At 39.9% G+C, this 19,990-nt stretch overlaps 1 protein-coding gene across 2 annotated transcripts; it reads right to left on the bottom strand.

Annotated features, from left to right (window-relative positions):
- Window positions 1-1,661: 1,661 nt before the first annotated feature.
- On the bottom strand, window positions 1,662-19,074 carry LOC116713517 (rap1 GTPase-GDP dissociation stimulator 1). Of its 2 annotated transcripts, XM_032553693.1 has the most exons (14): window positions 18,823-19,064; window positions 15,430-15,534; window positions 15,065-15,187; window positions 13,419-13,544; window positions 12,938-13,066; window positions 10,780-10,905; window positions 10,261-10,404; window positions 9,779-9,910; window positions 8,119-8,253; window positions 7,174-7,299; window positions 5,665-5,804; window positions 5,212-5,338; window positions 4,415-4,543; window positions 1,662-3,560 (listed from the first exon to the last, which is right to left on the bottom strand). In XM_032553693.1, the coding sequence occupies exons 1-14, from the start codon at window positions 18,833-18,835 to the stop codon at window positions 3,433-3,435; spliced, it is 1,683 nt and encodes a 560-aa protein (XP_032409584.1). In that variant the 5' UTR covers window positions 18,836-19,064; the 3' UTR covers window positions 1,662-3,432. The 2 variants fall into 2 exon arrangements, with proteins under 2 accessions (XP_032409584.1, XP_032409585.1); XM_032553694.1 differs by lacking the exon at window positions 8,119-8,253 and having other exon boundaries at window positions 18,823-19,074.
- Window positions 19,075-19,990: the final 916 nt, after the last annotated feature.

The raw sequence follows: 19,990 nt of genomic DNA, 5'->3' as shown, positions 1-19,990 counted from the left end.
TCATTCAGATGCAGCGTTGCAAATTTAGTCATGCCATGTTGTTTTAAGAGAGAAAAGGTTTTCTCCTGGCAACTCTGCCAAACAAGCCATGTTTGTCTGATCTTTTTCTAACTGTCGTGACTTCAATATGTAACAAAGGCCTGTTAGTTCTCAGAGCCTTTGTGTTTTTTTTCTTCTAATTGTCAGAGCATTTCATGCTCCAGTCTTACTGCTCCTGGGAGCTGTCCTGAACATTTTGCCCTGCTAAATAATCCATTTCTGTGGGATGATGGGCTTAACTTGTTTGGAATATGTTTAATGGACCACAATGTTTAATGGACCACAATCATTGCTGATTTAGGAAAATCAGCAATGATTTTCCTAAAATCATTGCTGATGTCCTGCTTGCCCCAGAGCAGCAGCCCTTCTGCTGCTGGAGTGTTGTCTTTTCAAAAATAACAAGGCTTCCTGTCTTTAACTATATTTGGGCTCGCAGTACCATCTGCATCCCAACGGTTTCTTTGCTGAAAATACATTCTTACTCTTTTTGTCTTGACATGTGTCACTTCCTGGTTCTGTCAGTGCACACAGCTGTAGAGCTGGTCCCGTCACCCCAGGCTGCAGAGCTGTTAAAATAGCAGGATCCACTCAGGATCCAACAGAGGGTCCTGAACACACCCTCCTCACATATATTTTTATTTTTTATTTTGATTTTACAATGACAAAAAACCCCATTGAGATTAAGAACCTATTTTTAGATATACCAACAAGACTACAAGACTAATGTCTGAGTTCAGGCTCACTATACACATCACACACTCTGCTATTCCTTAGTAGTCCCAAAATATACATTAAAATATTCAGAGCTTAAATCTATACATGAACAACATAAAATGAATACAAAATTAAAGGGAATAAAAAAAATTAGAAAATATAAATTAAAACTAATTTTTAAAAAAAGCAAAGAGCCCAAAAACAATAAAACAGGCCAGATTATAAGGATGACTTTTAAGATCAGTCTTTTCAATTCAATTCAAGCTGCATTTCCATTACAAACATACGCAAATCTTTGTCAATTTTTTGCTAATTAAAATAAAAGGACACAATTTTGCAGTTGCGGTGTTTCTATTAGATAATGAATTAAATTAAAATCACACATAAATAAGCTTGTTCAGACAATGAGTCATTAAAATGGGCCCCAGGAGTCTCCACCTATTTCATGTGGTCTTCTTCTTCATGGTTTGTGGCAACATCCGGCTGCAAAATAAGCCAATTTCAATACGTCCAAAGGAAATGAACACCGTATCGCCTAAATTTTTCTTGGAAAAACAGTTTTTTTTAACTGATGTGTTTACATTGAGCAAATTTATTTTCTAAATGTCCGTGGAAACGCAGCTATGGTGAGGACGATGGACCTCTGTACCCAAAGTGGAAACAGATTCCATTAGAGAAGCATGCCACAAGCTTTTTGTTAGTATTTGATTTTTCTTTATTCTGTAAACAAAAGTGCTTGTTATTACTTACATTCTTAATTTAAGATAACACCAAGATCAATGTCTTGTTTAATACCCTGGATCTTCTTTAAGATCCAGAGTTTATGTCTGAACACCTAAAACAAAATATGATTTTTCTGATTAACTGAGTGACGGTGTGAACAAACCATGCAAACAACTGCAAACCAATGGGACTAACTGTTTTATTGAAGTGGTTCAGTGGTTACGGTTTGGTCACACAACAGATGTTTGGCTACTGAGTTCAAACCAACATTTCATAGATTCTTGCTTGTGCTCGTGATTTTTGGAATGCGCTTTCAATCCATCCAGCACAAAGGCTCTTAAATGCACGTTCATTTCAATGAAACAATCACTTCTATAATGCATCATAACAAATAAACCACAAAATATGATCCATTGCTTAGTTAACAAATAAGAAGAAAAACAATTCCCCTTAAAAATAAAGACAACTGAGCTGAATTGAGGTGAAGGTCAGCTGAAACACATTAGGTTTGTCTCTATAAAGTGCATATATCATCATCGCTCTGACAAAACCAAGAAACCTAACATTTCTAAAACATAAATTATGGTTTTCAAAGTGGCTTAGTCACTTTAAAACTGACTTTTCAGATAAAAATATAGCTGTTTGGGTGATTACTTCCTTATTAAAACAGAACGTTATTATCATTTATGAAGGATGTCATGACTGTTGCAGCACCGTAAAGCCTGTCTGTCTCTATGGCTGTAAACAGACAAATTATTTTCTCGATCTTTAAAAGACCTTTCTAATGAGAATATGTCTAATGTGTGGCACTTTCACTATAAAGACCCTCTATGAAAGGAAATGAACGTTTCGACAGCTGCATTAGTTTAGCACAGTTAAGCTATCATGACTGTAGAGATCGTATATAACCTCCTCAACACTTGCTAATGTCATGTGACACGCCTGCACACACGTGAGTAATAACGCTGTTAAGAACGGGAGCTGAGATTATTACATCAATATGAATGAAGTTGGAATTGTAAAGGTGGATTAGAATTTATTTCACATGCAGCCATTTGCCTCTTTGGTGAATTACAGGCAGAATGAGCTCACCATAAAGTGCTTTAAAATCCCTCCACAGAGTGCCAGTTTGTTAGGTCTCCAATCCACTGCCATCTCCTGACTTGGATAATCATCATATTAATCTTAACTTTATGAACTCATTTCAGGTGGATACTCAGTAATCACTACTTCTGTCTTGGGTGGACATTGTTGTTTTGCACACTTGTTCAGCTCTATTCTTTTTTCTTATGCTGATATTTTTCCATATAACTGTTTTGAGCACCAACCCTGAACAGAATGGAAAAGGAAAGGTTGCACAATAGCACACATGCTCTTTCAGAAACTGATTTCTTTTAAAGTAAACCTTTTCTACATCTTGTAATATGTACACATTTGTAATTATTTTATTTCACACACTTGCGTATTTCTTTCTTTTACTTATTTTACTATTTACATGTTTATGTAATATTGATATAGTGGAATAGCATTCCATATATTTCACTACTATATATCATATGCTTGATTTCAGAACTTTACTAATAAACAGACGAACAGAAATGATCATCTGTTCTCTAAATGAGCGCATCCTTTCAGCAGCTCACTTCCTCTCACTTCCTCTCGTCTCAGACACGGCTCCACCGCGTCAAAAAACTCAACATGTGTGTCAGGAAAACATTTCAAGAACCTCACAGAAGATTCCTAGAAAAACAGGAAGCAAAATGTGCATAACAGTTGGTCCTTGTCTCCATCTGTAACAACATACATCATGCTAGCACTAAAATATATTACTTATTACAAAATAAGTGACACTTTAGAGTCCAATTTGATATTTAGTAGCATCTGTGCTGTCTGGATGACATGTTATCAAATCTACACACATTCATAGAGCCGATGAAAGCCCGTGTTGCTGCTGGTTTAGCTGCTGTCGCTGAGAAGGGTCAGTATGGAGCTAGCCTGCGTCGCCAGTTTGCTGCTGCTGTCGTCTGTCAGTTTGTTCAGACTCTCCTTAATATTCACAGAGTTGAGTTCATCTGTCATCACACCTGTAGCACAAAATCGTGCAGTTTTGTGCATGATTTTGAAAAACAAAACAGAGCAAAAACAAGTGCAGGACCAACTGAGCAGATAAAAATGCTAATAACCTCCAGACACTGGTAACAGCAGCATCATTTCTTCATGATGCTCAACATGTTGAACTATGTTTTCTAAAGAATAGTTTTTAATTTTTTGACAAGTTTAGGCTTTGTTGAGTGTCTATGAGTCATTAATTTCTGAGAGTTTTCTTTATTGACCTCTGTTTTGTTAAAGATCCGAAAAAAGGTTCAGACTATAGACGCAAGCTAACGGCTAATCAACACTGTCCAGCTCCAAAGCAGATTTCTCCTACATTAGGACGACTCTGACTGGAATAAACATTTCATTATAATTACATGGTTATTTATATAGAAGATTATAAATACTAAGAGATGGTTTGTTCTTAAAAAACATTTTTATGAGAACATGTACATTATTAAACCTTATTGGCAACAGAGTACAATACAAATAACCTAAGACTCCATATGGAAATAATGTAATGCAAACATGGCAGTACTTCATTTATAATGGGTGGGAAGAACAAATACTTTAATGTACTTTGAATGCACATGAAAGTCTTGTATCATAAATAGTTTACTGTACTTGCACTGTCCTAGTCACCTGCTGGTATTTTTAAAGCCAGTTTGAAGCTTGAACTGGAAGATAAAGATGCAAAAACGTGACAGTAAAACTCTCAGCTAGTCTGGTTTGTGTGGAGGTTGATTCCCGTTTCACCAAGCAGAGCATCAGTAATGTTCTGTTGTGGTAACAGTTTGAAATTTGGCTTTGGAGAATGAAAAGTGTTGTAAAAGCAAAAACGTACCGGAATTAGCTAAGGTGCAGATGAGACCCAGAGCACTAAACTTGACCTCGACCGCCCCCACTGGATCGTCCAACATATTTTTCAGCATGGGTAGCAGCTCTGCCTCGCTAAACGGATCCCTCATAGACTCTGGAAGTCATGAACAGAAACAGAAACAGATGAGTAAAAGCATTGTCCCTGAGATGGTCAGAAATAGGTCGCTGTTCGTAGCGATGCAAGTCTTACATTCCAACATCACAACCTCCAAGCATGATGGGAAAATAAGCAGCTGCCCACATGGACAAGCCAAATGTTTTCTATAAAAAATGTCGTCGGATGAGAAAAAGATTGAGTTATTTGGCTGCGATAACAAGAAATATGTTTAGGTAACGGTTTATATCGGAGAACATTGTGGCACCTGTCAGGCATGGTGGTAGATGCATCATGCTGAGGGGCTATTTTGCTGCCAATGGTTCTGGTGAATTGGACTAATAAAGTTAGAGGACTACCTCCAAACTCTTTGATTTTAGCTTAAAATCAGCTGCTGAATGAGTTTCTAAAAATGATTCCCTTTGGCTCTACTGGCCTTTATTAACAGTAACCAGACAGGAAATGGGCAGAGACAGAACTGGGGGAAGACCTGCAGCAAAAGACGGCTGCAGCAAAGATTATATGTTTTTTGCAGAATCCATCCACTCTGAATCAAACAAACTTCCCACATAATATATTTGGGACTCAGTTCTTCTATCAAAGGATAGACACAGCTAGCATTTGGGGCATTTATTCATAAACCTTACATAAACTCTGAAATAGCTTACCAATGTCAATAGCAGATGCTATTGCAAGAGCAACCAGGGCTTCATTCTGCATGATAACGTGCTCGCTTGTTGCCATAGAGATAAGGTGCCGAACCCCATCTGTTCTAACCACAGCACGGACAACTTCCTGTTCGAGAAAGGAAATGAGTCCAACATTCAGAGACAGAGATTCCCTTAGAAAAGTTCAGCATTATGAATGGAACCAAGTCCAGTCAGAACCAAAGTCCATCCAGACCCAAAGTCCATCCATAACCAAAGTCCATCCAGACCCAAAGTCCATCCATAACCAAAGTCCGGTCAGAACTAAAGTCCATCCATAACCAAAGTCCAGTCAGAACCAAAGTCCATCCATAACCAAAGTCCAGTCAGGACCAAAGTCCAGTCAGAACCAAAGTCCAGTCAGGACCAAAGTCCATCCAGAACCAAAGACCCGGTCCAAATAAGGAAGCTCACAGGACTGCGGCTGTGTCTGATCAGGGCCGCCAGCAGTCGGCTGGCCTCTCCTCGGACGCCTGCGTGGTCTTTGGCTTCACACCACTCCATGATTCGCGCCAGCAGCACTGCATCTCTGCCCAGCTTTAAGGCGGCTCCCTCTGAAACACACAACATACGGTTCAAAATCATTTTAATCTCTTAAGTCATATATGACTTAATCGTAATTTGACTTTGTATTTTAACACCTTGAAATTGGGCTTGTGTCTTTAAAAAAATCCTGCTCTTTCGAAAGCTCTGCCTTCAGGAAGTCATAACAACATGGCTCCTCTTTTAACCCTTTAACAACGTTTTTACCAGCGTTGCTCTGAGAAGTAGTGATTGCTGCTGGCTAGTCTGAAGGACCTGAGTGCGGGACTTGAGCTGCTCTGTGAGGCAGAAGCTCAGATGTTTGGATACTGTATCTTGTTTCTCCTCTGGTTCGGCTGTTTTCTCAGTCTTTCTCTAGTTTTTCTCTTCTGATCTTCATAGCTGCAATATTCTGACTAACTCTGTTCTTACTCCCAGATCTGCCCAGAAACAGACATAGTGCAGCCAATAACCTGCAACTTGTTGTAGAGGAAAAATCTGACATCCTGTTATTTGCAACTAGCATGTGAAACAATCCTTTTAGATAACTGATTGAATAAAAAATATTTCAGTTCCTATGTGAAGTCATTAGAACAAAACAACAAACTTTACACTTAAGGTAACATAAAATTTAATAATATACATCATGGGGTTTTAGGCTCCTTTCATGTTGGGCCATATCAAGATCATGAATGTCCTTAAAGGACCGGTTATGAAAGACTGTATTGGTAAAACCCATCAAAAAACTCCTGAAATATTAAATAGCTACTTCAGCATTTGATAAATATTTCTTAAAGGTAAATAATATAACTTTACCATTATGACAAAGTGTATTTCATCTACATATTAAAGCTTCTGTTACAGTGTGGGGGTACACAGAGGAAGGTAATTATGTGTTAGTGAAATTTTTTAAAATAGCTCCTGCTTATTCGTTTGTTTTTAAAACCCAAAAAGGTATTTACTTTTCCTCTTACAGCTTTAGCCACATCCATGTGAGGCTCATTGTGTTTTCATCCTCCTGGAACTTAGATAAGAATGGAGCGCGCCTCCATTTTCAATGTTTCAAAGGTTTGGAAGGTTTTTGTTATCACTCTGTGATAATCCAAACAGAAGTAGGTAGTGACTCTGTCTAGTAAGAACAGACCAGACTGAACAGACACTGGACATGTCTGCTTGCTGTGCTCATTCTTGCAAGCATCAATAAAGTTCTGTTTGGGTGAAAATCACCAATCTCTGTTTGGTAACTAATCATGACAGTTCATTAGGAGAAATTCTTTTTCTCCATTTTAATTTTTATCCCCATTATTATGCTGTTAGCTAAAACTGCCATGAGTGCTAGAAAACCTATATGTCCTTATTAAATCAATATTGTGCATTGTACCCAGTGCAGCAGTCCCTCACCTTGCCCGTCCACCATCATGCGTAGTGTGCCCAGCAGCTTGAACTGAACCGGCGGCATGTCGGTGCGCAGCAGTGACTTGATCCTCTCAGTGACTCCGTCCTCCAGCATCCTCACTTTGTTGGTGGCTGGAAGACAGGCAAGGTGTGTGTCGGTGTGTGTTGTTGCTTCATTGAGTGCAGACCATGTGTTTGTTCTTTAGCCACTGAAAAACATAACTCAGACGTGACCTAGATCCCTGATCAACAGATTCCATCTGGTTTCTTCGTTAAAAGTTTCATCTCAGTCCAGGCAGTCATTATGGCTGCCTTGGGTTTCATATTGATTCATCCTGGTTAATACATTCTGCTCTGTATGTATGACCTATGACCTCCCCTTGCACTCAATGCCTCAATGACTTTATCATGTATAGAAGTGATGCTTGTTCTTTTTCTGATCAGTTTAAATATTCAATGAATAACTTTTGTTTAACTTTTGTAAAAGATACTCAGGCTCCCTGCATATATTTTTGTGTTTTTAAAAAGGGTGAATTTTCATTTTTCATTTTTCTTTCCAAGTTAGCCTTCTAAAAAGAGCAACAGAGCAATATCAATGCCTTCAGCATATTTTCTGATACTGCGCCTATTCAAAGTATATCCATAAAAATCCATATTGTAATAACATGGATTTTGAATTACAATTGAATTACTATTTCTATTGATTCACATTTTATTCTATTAAAACCGAATGTTTTATTGTTTTTGAATCGAGGCAAATCTTTCTTGTATTTTTGATCAGTTTAACATTTAGCAAAGCTACTCAGTTTGATCTAGTTGACCATATTATGGAGGAACAAAGCATTGTCTTCCATGTTCCTCCATGTTTTATGCTGTCAGCATCCACAATGTGTGTTCCTGCACAAATGTTACGTCGGAACCATAATGTTACTGTTTTGCTTTGAAGAGTACCAGGGATGGCCAGGTTTCTGAGCGCGCTCAGTCCAGCATGTTGAACAGAGACGTCCCCTTCACCTACATGCTGCTCCATCAAGGTCAGGATGTGTGGAACCACACCCAGATCCAGCATCTTCACACAGTTACTGTCTGACAGAGGCAAAGCAAGTTCAAAACTTAGAAAGTAATCCCACAAACACCTCAGTCTAATAACATTTCAGCTGCTCACAGTTAGCAAATGTGTAATTTTGAACAATTTTTGTTGTAATGCTTTAATTGATATTATTCATGCAAAAATGAATAAGCAAACAAGAGTTGGCACATCTCTGTTTAATAAAACCTCCACAAAGGAGGTTTTATTAAACATTGTTAACAGGAATACATTGAAAAAAGCCCTCCTTTTTAATCTATAATTAAAAATGGAAGATCGTGGTAGACTTGACAATTTGTCTCCTAGCACCAGGTGCTAAGTGTTGCTCATCATATTCATATATAATATCATCTAAATAGCAATTTGCTCAACTGGAACCTTGGCAGAAGTGTCACAGAGACATTACTGTTTCCCTTAGTAAATGAAATCATCATTTGAAAACTGTTTGTATTGACTGTGGTCACCGTTGTCATGCGAGTGTATGTGTGAATGACAGGATGCAGTGTGAAGCGCATTAGGGAACTCTGGACTTGATAAAGTACTGTACAAGTTCATTTATCTGATATTAATACTGATCTGAAACTGGTCCAAAACATTAAAAGTAAAAACATAAGAAATATGTAAAGGGGGAAATACTTATTTGGTTGCATGGCATAAACTGTGCATCTCCACAAATGGTGAGTTAAATTCCTCTCAGCAATGTAAACCTCAACATTTACAAGTGTCTGACATCATTTTGGTTCTCACTCTACTTGACAGAATGAGTATTAAGTTGAAGCTGTTTGGTTTATGCTAGGAATTCAATCAGTTCAAATGAGCTCTATAAATTCTGGTAAGGGCGCAAGAAAGGCTGTTCGCCCAGGGCGCCAAACAGGCCAGGTCCGCCTCTGCCTGCACTTCTTCATTCGAGAAAAAATTATGAGTTCTTTTGCTTTCTCGGCACTTTTTCCCCCTGACTGCTGTCATCAAAACTAAAGGTCGTATTTTGATTGCAAACTTACAATAGTAGCAATCTGATGTTAAAAGAGCCTAGAGGGCGTGCCGTGGTGGCGTAGAGGTTAGCGCGACCCATATTTGGAGGCCTTGAGTCCTCGACGCGGCCGTCGCGGGTTCGACTCCCGGATGCGACGACATTTGCCGCATGTCTTCCCCCCTCTCCTTCCCCGTTTTCTGTCAGCCTACTATCATATAAGGGACACTAGAGCCCACAAAAGACCCCCTGGAGGGGTAAAAAATAAAAAAAGAGCCTAGAATCCTCCCATATATAATGGTGATTATATCATTTAGGCTATTTGCTTTGTGAATCAGAAAATGATACGATGCTGGTAAAGGAGGCAAATGTTTATAGATTTGGAGTTGAAAGAAGGCACAGTGAAATAAAAGTGGATTTACTGCAGGATTAATAACCTGGAGCATTTGAGAGTAAATCAAAGTAAAACTTAAGGGGGATTAAACAAAAGTAGACCCTTTACATGGCTGTAGTTGTTAAAGATCATCCATTTACACAAGACACTCAAATCTTACCATTTCTGGCAAAGTTGGCAATGGCCAGCGCTCCTGACAGTTGGAGCTGGGTGTTGGAGCTCTGCAGCCATGACAGAATATCCTGGTAGACCACGCCTGACCCCTCGCCAAAACACTTCTGCATAGATTCATCTGGAACACACACACACACACACCCACACACACACACACCCCCCACACACACACACACACAAAGAAAAACTAATGTTTCTGATGTTACATGACACCCCTATGAATTTGTCCAACAAACAGCATTGGTCTTTCAGTCTATCTGTGACACAATGCGTCTTTAATTTCTGTTTCATGAAGCAGTTAGTTAAACAGAACTCACTGTTTGGTGTTGTGTTAGACTTTATTCATCCAGATGGTCCAGACTGAGCTACGCTCAGTGCAGCTTCCATCTTAAACCATCTGAGAAAAACACCTTGCACATATCTTGCATAGTTGTTGGTAAGCTCAGTAGCACTACTCCTCCCACTCACCTCCTAAAAGCAGGGACACGATCAGGTTGGAAGCGATCTTGATGCTGCAGAGGTCATGGGGGTCGGAGTGTCCTTGTAGATCTCGGATCATCAGTGATAAAGCCTCCGGTACTCCTGATTCTGCAAACTGCAGCTTCAGTGCATCTGGTGGCAAAATAGACCAGAAAGCCTGACATGATGTGTATGACATGGAGCTTTATATTTATTAGTCTATCTGTCTACCTTACCTTGCCGTTTGCATCGGATTAACATTCTTTTTCTGAGTCTTTCATCATTTTTGCCCAGTGTGCTAATACCAGTTTAATGTGATTCAAGTAATGTAAATCTTGTTATTGATATAGCAGACACTAACAAGACATGCCATCTAAAGGCACTTTCAAAAACAAAAGTTTTAATGCAAAAATCTGTAGTCTACTGAAATAATTGATCACTTCTCAATGTTGTTACACCACAACAATTCAATATTACATCACCGAAACCCCACCCCCCACTCTCCCCTAACTTCTCCTCATGTCTTACCACTTTCTCCCAGTGAGCCCAGTATTTCCAGGATGACATGGCGCCGCTCAGCATCAGGAGCCCGTTTGAGCTGAAGAATGAGTGTGTTTGCCACATCCTGCTCCACCAGGGCCTCCCGTGCACAGTCTGCAAACACAAGGCTCTATAACAAATGACGGAGTGGCCTATTAAAGTTATCCTTACCATATTATGCGCTTTTTGGGCCGAGGAGAAATCAGAATAAAACTCTGGGCTTTGGCAAATATGGCTGGATGCAAGCTTTTCTTAGATACAAATCTCCCATGTCATAGGCAGACACGATCTGGTAATTAAATGAACCATTATTCACAATCTGTAGATGTGAATATGTAACGCAAAATGCCAAAAAAAAGAGAACATTATTGGAATTATCTTATTTGCAATAACTTAAGTTGTATTAATATCTGTGTGTGAACCTAGACAGTGACGACGAGCTTGCAGAAGTTACATGGAATATACTGCCAGAACTGCTGAGATACTTGCCTTTACAAACATCAATCAATCAATCAATCAATCAATCAATCAATCAATCAATCAATCATACTTTATTAATCCCAAAGGGAAATGACATAACGTCCCACTAAGACATGTCATTTGTTTTAATTTGCAGTTGGTTTAATTTGCAGCTACATGCTTCAACTCTTCCCTGGAAGGTTCGTTACAAGCTTTAGGAGTCCATCTGTCCTTTATCTTCCTCATGTTCAGGATCAGCAGTCTGTGTAATGAGACCCAGACTTCCCTCTCTCCAGCCACTTGGGCCAGCTTCCCCAAAATGTTCTCAAGCCTGCAGGGAGGCCTAGTCCCTCCAGCATGTCCCAGGTCTTCCTCTAGGTCTTGTCCTGGTGATACTGGCCTGGGACACCTCAACAGGGAGGCTTCCAGGAGGCATCCTAACCAGCTGCCCAGGCCACCTCAACTGGCTCCTCTTGACATGGAGAAGCAGCAGCTCTACTTTAAGTCCCTCCCGGAAGACCAAGCTTCTCACTTTTTCACTTATGGAGCCCCCAGACACCCTAAGAAGAAAACTCAACTGGTTCTGCAGCGATCTTGCTTTCAGGGCTGGAACGTAGATAGAGAGATGTGACTCAGCTCTCTCTTCACCACGACAGATCAGTACAGCACCCACTTCACTGCAGACCCCACACCAATCCACCTAGCGATCTCTCTCTAGGTTCCCTCATTCATGTACAAGACACCAAGATATTTCAATTCCTCCACTTGGGGCAGGACCTCTTTCCCAACCTGGAGAAGGAACTCTACCCTTTCCCAGCTCAACACCATGGCCTCCGTTTTGGAGGCACTGGTCTTCATCCCAGCAGCTTCACACTCAGCTGTGAACCGCTCCAGCAGAAGTTGTTATCCATGTCTGTCCGAACTCTTCCCATGCCTGAGATTTGCATCAGCGACCACCAGAGCCATTTTGTGCTTGAAATGTTAGTACCCATCAGCTGCTTCTGGAGTCTCACAGGCCCAAAAACCTGATAAGATTGCTTCTCCAGCCTGACAGCATCCCTCACTAGCAGGTTCAAGCCCAGACAGGCACTGACCACTTTGCTGGTAATCTGCCTTGACAAAGTAGGCACAGAACATTGTCCACTCTGACTCAGTGTCAATGGAGCCTGGTGGCAGTGTACTTTGCTCCTGTCCTTGGCATTACACTCTGTGATGTAAGAATGTAAAACCCATGGAAAGCCATTCCATGACGCTCTCTACACATTGTTCTTGATCTGATCTGAAGGTCACATTAAGCCTGGGGGCCTGCAGCTGGTGGCTGCACAAAGTTTGTGTTTTTGCTGGGATATCATCTTCATTTCTTGATTTCACAGAAGTCACCATCTTAAGGTTTTGTAGCTTCTTTGATAAGTAAAAGAATAAGAGTGGCAGTATTTATTATATCAACTCAAAAACTGTAAAAACATAAAGTAACTAAGAACTTGTGAACAAGGTCTGATCTTTGTCTCATTCATGGACTTTACTTTGTAAATTCTAAAGGAAATGAGAGGCAAGAGATGGAAAACGAGCAAAGGCGACACACAATGTACCTACACATTTGGACAAATGTCTAAAGACAGGTGTAACTACTGAGGGGCTTTCATGTAGGTGGGTAATACATATGTAAAGAAGAGTGGGAGATAATCACCCATATCAGCCAGATTACAGAGAGCCAGCAGGCAGACGTTGACCAGCGGGTCATTATCAGGGTACTCCTTCATGATGGACACTAATCTGGGGATTACACCACTCTGGACTAACTGGTCCTGCTGATGTGCTGAGGAGAAAGTCAGACAAGGAAGGTGAGTAAGAATGTAGTAACAAATATGAAAATCTATATTTATATTAGAAATTGAATTATTAATTAATTTTATGAATAAATATCTTGTCTTCTTTCTGAAACCTTTCCTTCGGTCTGTCCCATGTTTTATTGCACCTTATATTATATTCTATGTGATGAAATTTCACTTATCTGTTCTTGTAAAGAGCTTTGTTGTACTGAGACCATGGTAAACAAAAAAAATCTAATACTCTAATTCTCAAACTGCAGAACTAAAATGTAAAGTGTTGAGTGGGTCAAAGTAAGTCAGACTAGATCTGACTGGCACTGTGCTGTCAGATCTACTCACTGTTGTCGAAGCAGATGCGCCCGATGGCCCTGCCAGTGTTCAGCAGCATTTCCTGGTCGCTGCTGTTCAGATGAGGAACCAGAGCCTTCACCAGGCCCGCCTTGATGCATGGCTCTCTCACAGCGGCTGCAACGTAGACAGCCGACAAAGAAGCATGGAGACTCTGGTCTTATAGCCTTTTTGTTGTTTGAGTCTGAGACTGAATCAAGACACTAGTTTTACATCCATTACAAAGAGGTCAAAAAGTTCAAAAAGTTTCCTATGCATTGTTTTACTTTTATGGATATGAAACTTAGCAAGAATCAAGATCAGGTTGATAAGAAATACGGGAGAGGAGTCTTTCATCTTGGAAATCTTTGGTACCAAACAAAACATTTTCATAACAGAAAAGGAAATCTGGTTTCCTATTCTTGGATAGCAGAAGGACAACGTCTCTCCAAAATGCAACACAGTAAGTTGGGAGCTTCTGGATGCCAATATATAGATACATACACATGTTCTGCTTCCAAGGAAATGGTTTAGTTCAGCTTTTCTGCTTAAAACCTCATAAACCCTCAGTAAACCAACTAAAATCTGATTTATGACAGATAGAAACTTTGATACAAACTAAGAACTGCATTACTAGAATAGAATAGAATAGAATTTATTGTTTGTCACTGTACATAGAATGATATTAAACGCAGCTCCAAAACAGTGCAAACAATGTAGGAACATATATACAATATAAACATACAGTAAATATGGTGACATTTACAATATTGAATCAGTTAAATTTATATGTGCATATACAGTATATACACATATAACCATCATATAATTTAGTGCATGTTGGCATTCAGGGTGTTCATTGTTTTTGGGAAGAAGCTGGTTTTATTTTGATGCATCTGTAAATGGAATACCATGAATGGAGGTAATGGTCTCAAAATCTCTCCATGGAGGAGTCATTTTTCAGCAACAAACTTTTCTAGATACAACAAGGAAAGTTTTGAGCTTGAAAAGTCGAAAATTGTCTAGAAAAGACCAAGAAATATTTAGAATCACCTCAGAAATTTAGTAGGAAAAAAATCCTTGGACATTTCTGAATTTGAAAAGTCACAAAAAAAATATTTCAATAATTTTTTTATTTTTTTTACTTTTTAAATGTATAAATTTCAGAGGTTTTCAAAATTTCTGAGATTAACCTCAATATTTTAGAACGTTTTGGCAGAAATTTACTCCTTTTTTTTTTACCTACAGTGGCTCTAATATGCTATCTGTAATGTACGATGGCGCAGTAGGACCATTATAGACAGAACAATACTAATAGGATATATATGTCATGATCAATTTCTTTCTCATAATTTTAACTTGCATCCTTTCTATGTTAGTTAGTACAGATCACAAAAACATTTTAGACTGAAAAGAAAAAAATGACCTGGTTAGTAAAATCGTCTTGGTGGAAATCCAGCACTCTTTATATGTGATTGCTGTTTACTGATTGAGTTAGTACATGCAGAGTGACGTGCTGCCAGAGCATTCTGGGAGTTTTTATTTTAACCCAGTTAGCCTGTGTTGGGGCAGCATTTTACTGGAGAACTTGGATTGTTGATGTTTTATTTTTATTGTGTCGGTGTGTAGCAGAGACTAAGGGAGCAGTTACAGCGTACCTTCTCGTGCCATTTCTGCCACCAGCAGAGCCACCTGGCAGCTCAGGCTGCTCCTGCTCCGTAAGGCCTGAGCCAGCGTGGGGAGAATCCCACTTCTCACTATCTCAGCAGCCGCATCCTTCTCTGTGGGCAGGACACACAAAGCTACTTTTTCAAACGTCGTTCTTTTTCCTCTGCTACCACCAGCCTCTCCCTTTCGCAAGTTACTTTACATGCAGATTAAAATGTATTAAGGAGATGCCATAACCACACATCAGTGAAATTCTTTCTGATTTGTCCCCTGTTAGCCCTGCGTAAGGTGAGGACTTTTTAAAAAATTTTTTAGCTTTTGTAAGCAAACATCACTGAATATTATCTGAGCTCACTCTTCTCCAGCAGAGCAGTCAGGACTGTATCCAGATGAGGCTGCAGTTCTTCTTCGATCAGCTCTGTGCTCACACTGATGGCCTTCAGTGCCTCGTTTAGAGAGTCTGCAGAATAAGTGCAAATGGTTCGTCAGATCAGAGTGTATCTGTAAAATACATTGGTCTTATTCAATTCACTTCCATTCAGTTTTATTTATAACAAATGTCTTCTCGAGGTACTTTACAAAAAAAATACAATTTAATTCAGTCATACATACATTAACATTTTTTCTAGTTATCAAACAGCACAGTAGGTTCAATTAAGTAAATGATGGTTTAATGATGAAACAACAGAAATCCAGACAGCACAGCTGAGCTTAGAGGCAAGGAACTCCAAGCTGGTTAACAGGGAAATGACAAGACATGCGACTACGACTATAGACACGACAATAGACGAGGACCAGACAAGGAAACAAGAGACACAGGTGGACTTAAATACACAGAGGGTAATCAGGGAACACGAGACACAGCTGGGAGCAATCAAGGGTAGGCGGGACAATGCAGAGACTCAACAGAACACAGAGGCCTAAAAAAAAACACAGAAAACCAAATCCTCACAGAGTACTCATAAAATACACGCAGAACTACCTGGGATGTAGAGACAATGGTTGTGATACTGATGGTTCCCAAATCCAGCTGTTTTAGTCACTTTGCCAAATGAAGTCACTAATGTCAAGACCAAGAAAACCCACAACAAACCTCAACACTCAGAAGCTGTACTCGCAGAACAGGAAGTGGAAAAATGAGTTCATAAGCATTTGTGGCAGAGTCTAGATCAAAGACCCTGCATTGGTGGAAAATCTGCTCCAATGCAGACCCAAAAGTTCAGAGGAGGAAACAGCATGGAGGGGTTGGCACCATGAACAGGCCCATGTGCCTATTGAGTTAAATCACATGTCAAACTCAAGGCCCGGGGTCCAAATACCACCTGCCCGCCACCCTCTCTGCTCCTTGGCTTTTTATGTGGCCCCCTAAACTTCAGGTGCTAAATTACATCAATCAGTCCCTCCCCCTCAGTTTATTGTGACTCTGCAACCGCAGAAATTCATGCAACATTCTCAGATCCCTGCAGATTTACACGCTAATGCATCACTGTGGGTTTATTGCACATTTTTTGCAAATTCTTTTTTTTTTAGATATTGGCACCAACTCCCAACTCCATTTGGAAGTATTTCCACCTGGGGAAGACAGCATAATTGATGTGGCAAGTAACAAAGTCATATTTGACGTCATACTGAAGTGCAAATATTGCAAAATGCCTTGCAAATATTTAAATCATCACCAAAAACAATCTGTCTGCAAAAAAAAATAAAAAATCAGCAACAGCTGCGAAATCCCAGAGGGACTGCCTGATGTGAAAAATTTTTCAATATTATTTAATTTCAAGAAGTACTTATTGAATGCAGTCAGAACCACGTATTAATATTTTAACAGCTTAATGGGTTTCATGAATACATATTTGGCACAACTGGCACTTGAGAACAATCATGATCTTAATAAGGATTCAAATGAGTTTGACTCCCCCTGAGTTCAACACTTTATTTCCTCCTGCACAACGTCAGTGAGAGGAAAAGATATGACGTCACCATCCGCTGCAGAGCGGAGAACTTAAAGGAGATCTGACGCAGGCAGCCTGGGCAGCACAACAGACCCTGTTATATAAGCTGGAGGTGGAACAAAGATCTGGGGAATCTCATTATCAGACAGGACAGGTCTAATGCCTGAGAGCTGAACCAGCTACGCAACCAAACATTCCCATTAGAACCAACCAACCAATGATGGTTGATATCTGACACAGACTGGAGGAGAACCGCTAGGATCTCTGGCAAGATGAAGACAGCCTTCATCAATGCCTTTACCGGGGAAGGTTCACCTTCCAGCAAAGGTTGAGGGACAGAAAGATATTCCACCAGGTTTAACACAACAACTCAGAGAAAATCCCTGGGATTCAAGTTAGCAGCAGCTACCTCTTGGTTCAGAATGTGTGTTGGGAAAGTTGGGAGATGCGTAAGGAAAGTTGGGAATGTAGTAACTTGTTCACTGTTTTCTGTGACCTCCAACTGACTGCATGGATTAGAGGTGAAAACAACAAGCAGGACGGATGTTTCTGTAACACCGATGAGTTGTTGGGTCATGATATCATATCTAACTGCTGAGATATGTCAACGTTAATTGTGTGAATCTGCTTCTAATGTAGCGTGATTAGAAAGCAACTTGCAGTCTTATATTTTCTGTTTTATTTTATTATTGGGCTGAATATTCATTTAGTAATTTTCAAGGGACTGCAGATGAGAAGTGGCTTATGCTACAGCCTGGTACAGCAAGTTATAATATTTATGTTTGAACTGACCCTTTCTAAATGAAGTTTTGTATTATTATTATTATTATTACAACCAAGTCAGCTTAAATTAGCCTAGCTAGGGTTATCTAACCTAAAATCATGGAATAAATCATGGATAACCTGCATGCAGCATTGCATCGTACACAGAAACACACACAGAACGATTTGCAGACAATAATAACTACAGCTAATCCCTTCAGACCCGACTAAAATAGCTTGAGTAGAGGGGAGGGGCGCTATTCACTACCTGCTACGTCAGGACCTAAACCCCACGTCTTTTTGTTTTTGTGACCAAGTGTGTGTGTGTGTGTGTAGAAGGAAGAGGGAAGTAGAGGGGTTGATTTACTAATCAGTCTTCCTGGGATCTTCCAGGAAGCCCACCTGGTGTGGGGGCGTGGGGGTGCGCTTGGGTGTGTGTGTGTGTGTGTGTGTGTGTGTGTGTGTGTGTGTGTGTGTGTAGGTGTGCGAGTGAGAGAGAGAGAACTTCTTCTACTCTGCATCATGTCAGCATGCTCACAATAACTCAGCGGAGCTACTCTCTATGCAGCTGGGGGAAAACAATGGCACAGAGCTGTAGAGTCTAATCCAATTCATGTCAGGCATTACTTAGCTTATCTGAACGCCTCTCCTTCTACAGGAACTAGATGCTTATCGTTAAAGATATTGATGAAAAACAGAAATAATTTTGGGACTATTTGAAATGTGTTGGCACGATGCACAGAGTCAAACTGTCTGGGTTCAGTTTGTCACATCAGCTGTTAGCAAGAAACCAGAAAAAAAACAGCTGCAGTATCTATCTATCTATCTATCTATCTATCTATCTATCTATCTATCTATCTATCTATCTATCTATCTATCTATCTATCTATCTATCTATCTATCTATCTATCTATCTATCTATCTATCTATCTATCTATCTATCTATCTATCTATCTATCTATCTATCTATCTATCTATCTATCTATGCATTCATCACACACACACAGGAGGATGTTATGTATGGAGCTACTCACCCACGTCTGTCATGGCTGCTAGTCGGCAGACTCTCTGCTGGCTCTCTGCTTCTACTGCTACTGCTGTGTGTGTGCGCGTGAGTGTGTGTGTGTGTGTGTGTGTCACTTGGGGTTGTGGCTAGGAGGAGAGCAGCACTCGCATATTAAGATCAGGCTTTGACTGCTTTTGCCTCAACATTTCTCCTTGTTTTCAGTTCTTATGTTTTGTTTGTTGCTCAGATTTCCTGTATCCCATAATAATCCCTCTGTCCTTCGTCCTCAGTGTCTTCCTCACCTCTCATCTCTGCATCTGCAGCACTCAGCACCACCTCAGTAAAAATCCACCTTCCTAGGAACCTTTATGTTGACACACCCATACAGTGAGGTTTGAGACCGGGTTCTTCAGAGGATTAGATGTTGCAAAAGTCACCAGATCAGAGGAAAATGATATTTTTTCTCCATCTACCAATTGTCGTCCAGGATCAATATTCCTGCTTCTTTTTTGTTCTTTTTTTTTGTTGTTGTAGCAGATGGCTGTTTGCACTGAGCCAGGTTCTGCTTCCGCTGGACGTTTCTTCCTGTTAACGGGGAGTTTTTCCTCTCCACTGTAGCGACAAGCTCATCCAGGAAAAGCGAATGCTGCAAGTTAGGGAGCTGATGCAATCAGCTTGGTTCCCTTAGAAAGGAACTTAAGTTAATTTGAATATTAAACTGAGCTTAATGCTTTGACGGATAACTAGGATTGATTAAAATGAATGATTGGATTTCTGATGATGCATTCTGCTGTTATTGGAAAAGCTGATTTTCTGAGCTCACCGTTGGAAATACAGCAAGAACAAGAAACATAATTTCATTTAGGGAAGTTGGAAGTTTCAGAGCAACACAAGTGTGTTATTCAGTGTACATGAAGATAATGAAACACACAGGTATAAGCTGCTTATCAGCACCTCTGATGATTTATTTTATTATTCATCAGTGATGTACAGTTTCTATTAATATACACTTCTTTTGATGCTTGGACACACATATGGAGGGGCGGACACTAATATTATGTTAACCATTGCTCAGGTTTTCTTGCAATCTTTACTTACCTCAGGTGCAATAAATCCACCTGCATATGCATAATGCTGAGACAGCTTTTTGTTATTAGTCACAATTTATATTTATTTATGTATTTTTTAAAATAGAA

The sequence above is a fragment of the Xiphophorus hellerii genome, chromosome 22, assembly GCF_003331165.1.
Source record: "Xiphophorus hellerii strain 12219 chromosome 22, Xiphophorus_hellerii-4.1, whole genome shotgun sequence".
Taxonomy (NCBI): Eukaryota; Metazoa; Chordata; class Actinopteri; order Cyprinodontiformes; family Poeciliidae; genus Xiphophorus; species Xiphophorus hellerii.
The sequence above is the reverse complement of the archived record's forward strand: the minus strand, read 5'-3'. Positions and strand labels throughout refer to the sequence as shown.

What these genes read in the sequence shown, in the direction of transcription:
- LOC116713517 (XM_032553693.1), bottom strand. An exon ending in GCGCATCTGCTTCGACAACA is followed by an intron (nt 13,067 to 13,418) that starts GTGAGTAGATCT and finishes CTTTCTCCTCAG; the next exon opens with CACATCAGCAGGACCAGTTA. An exon ending in CTGTAATCTGGCTGATATGG is followed by an intron (nt 10,906 to 12,937) that starts GTGATTATCTCC and finishes TTGTGTTTGCAG; the next exon opens with ACTGTGCACGGGAGGCCCTG.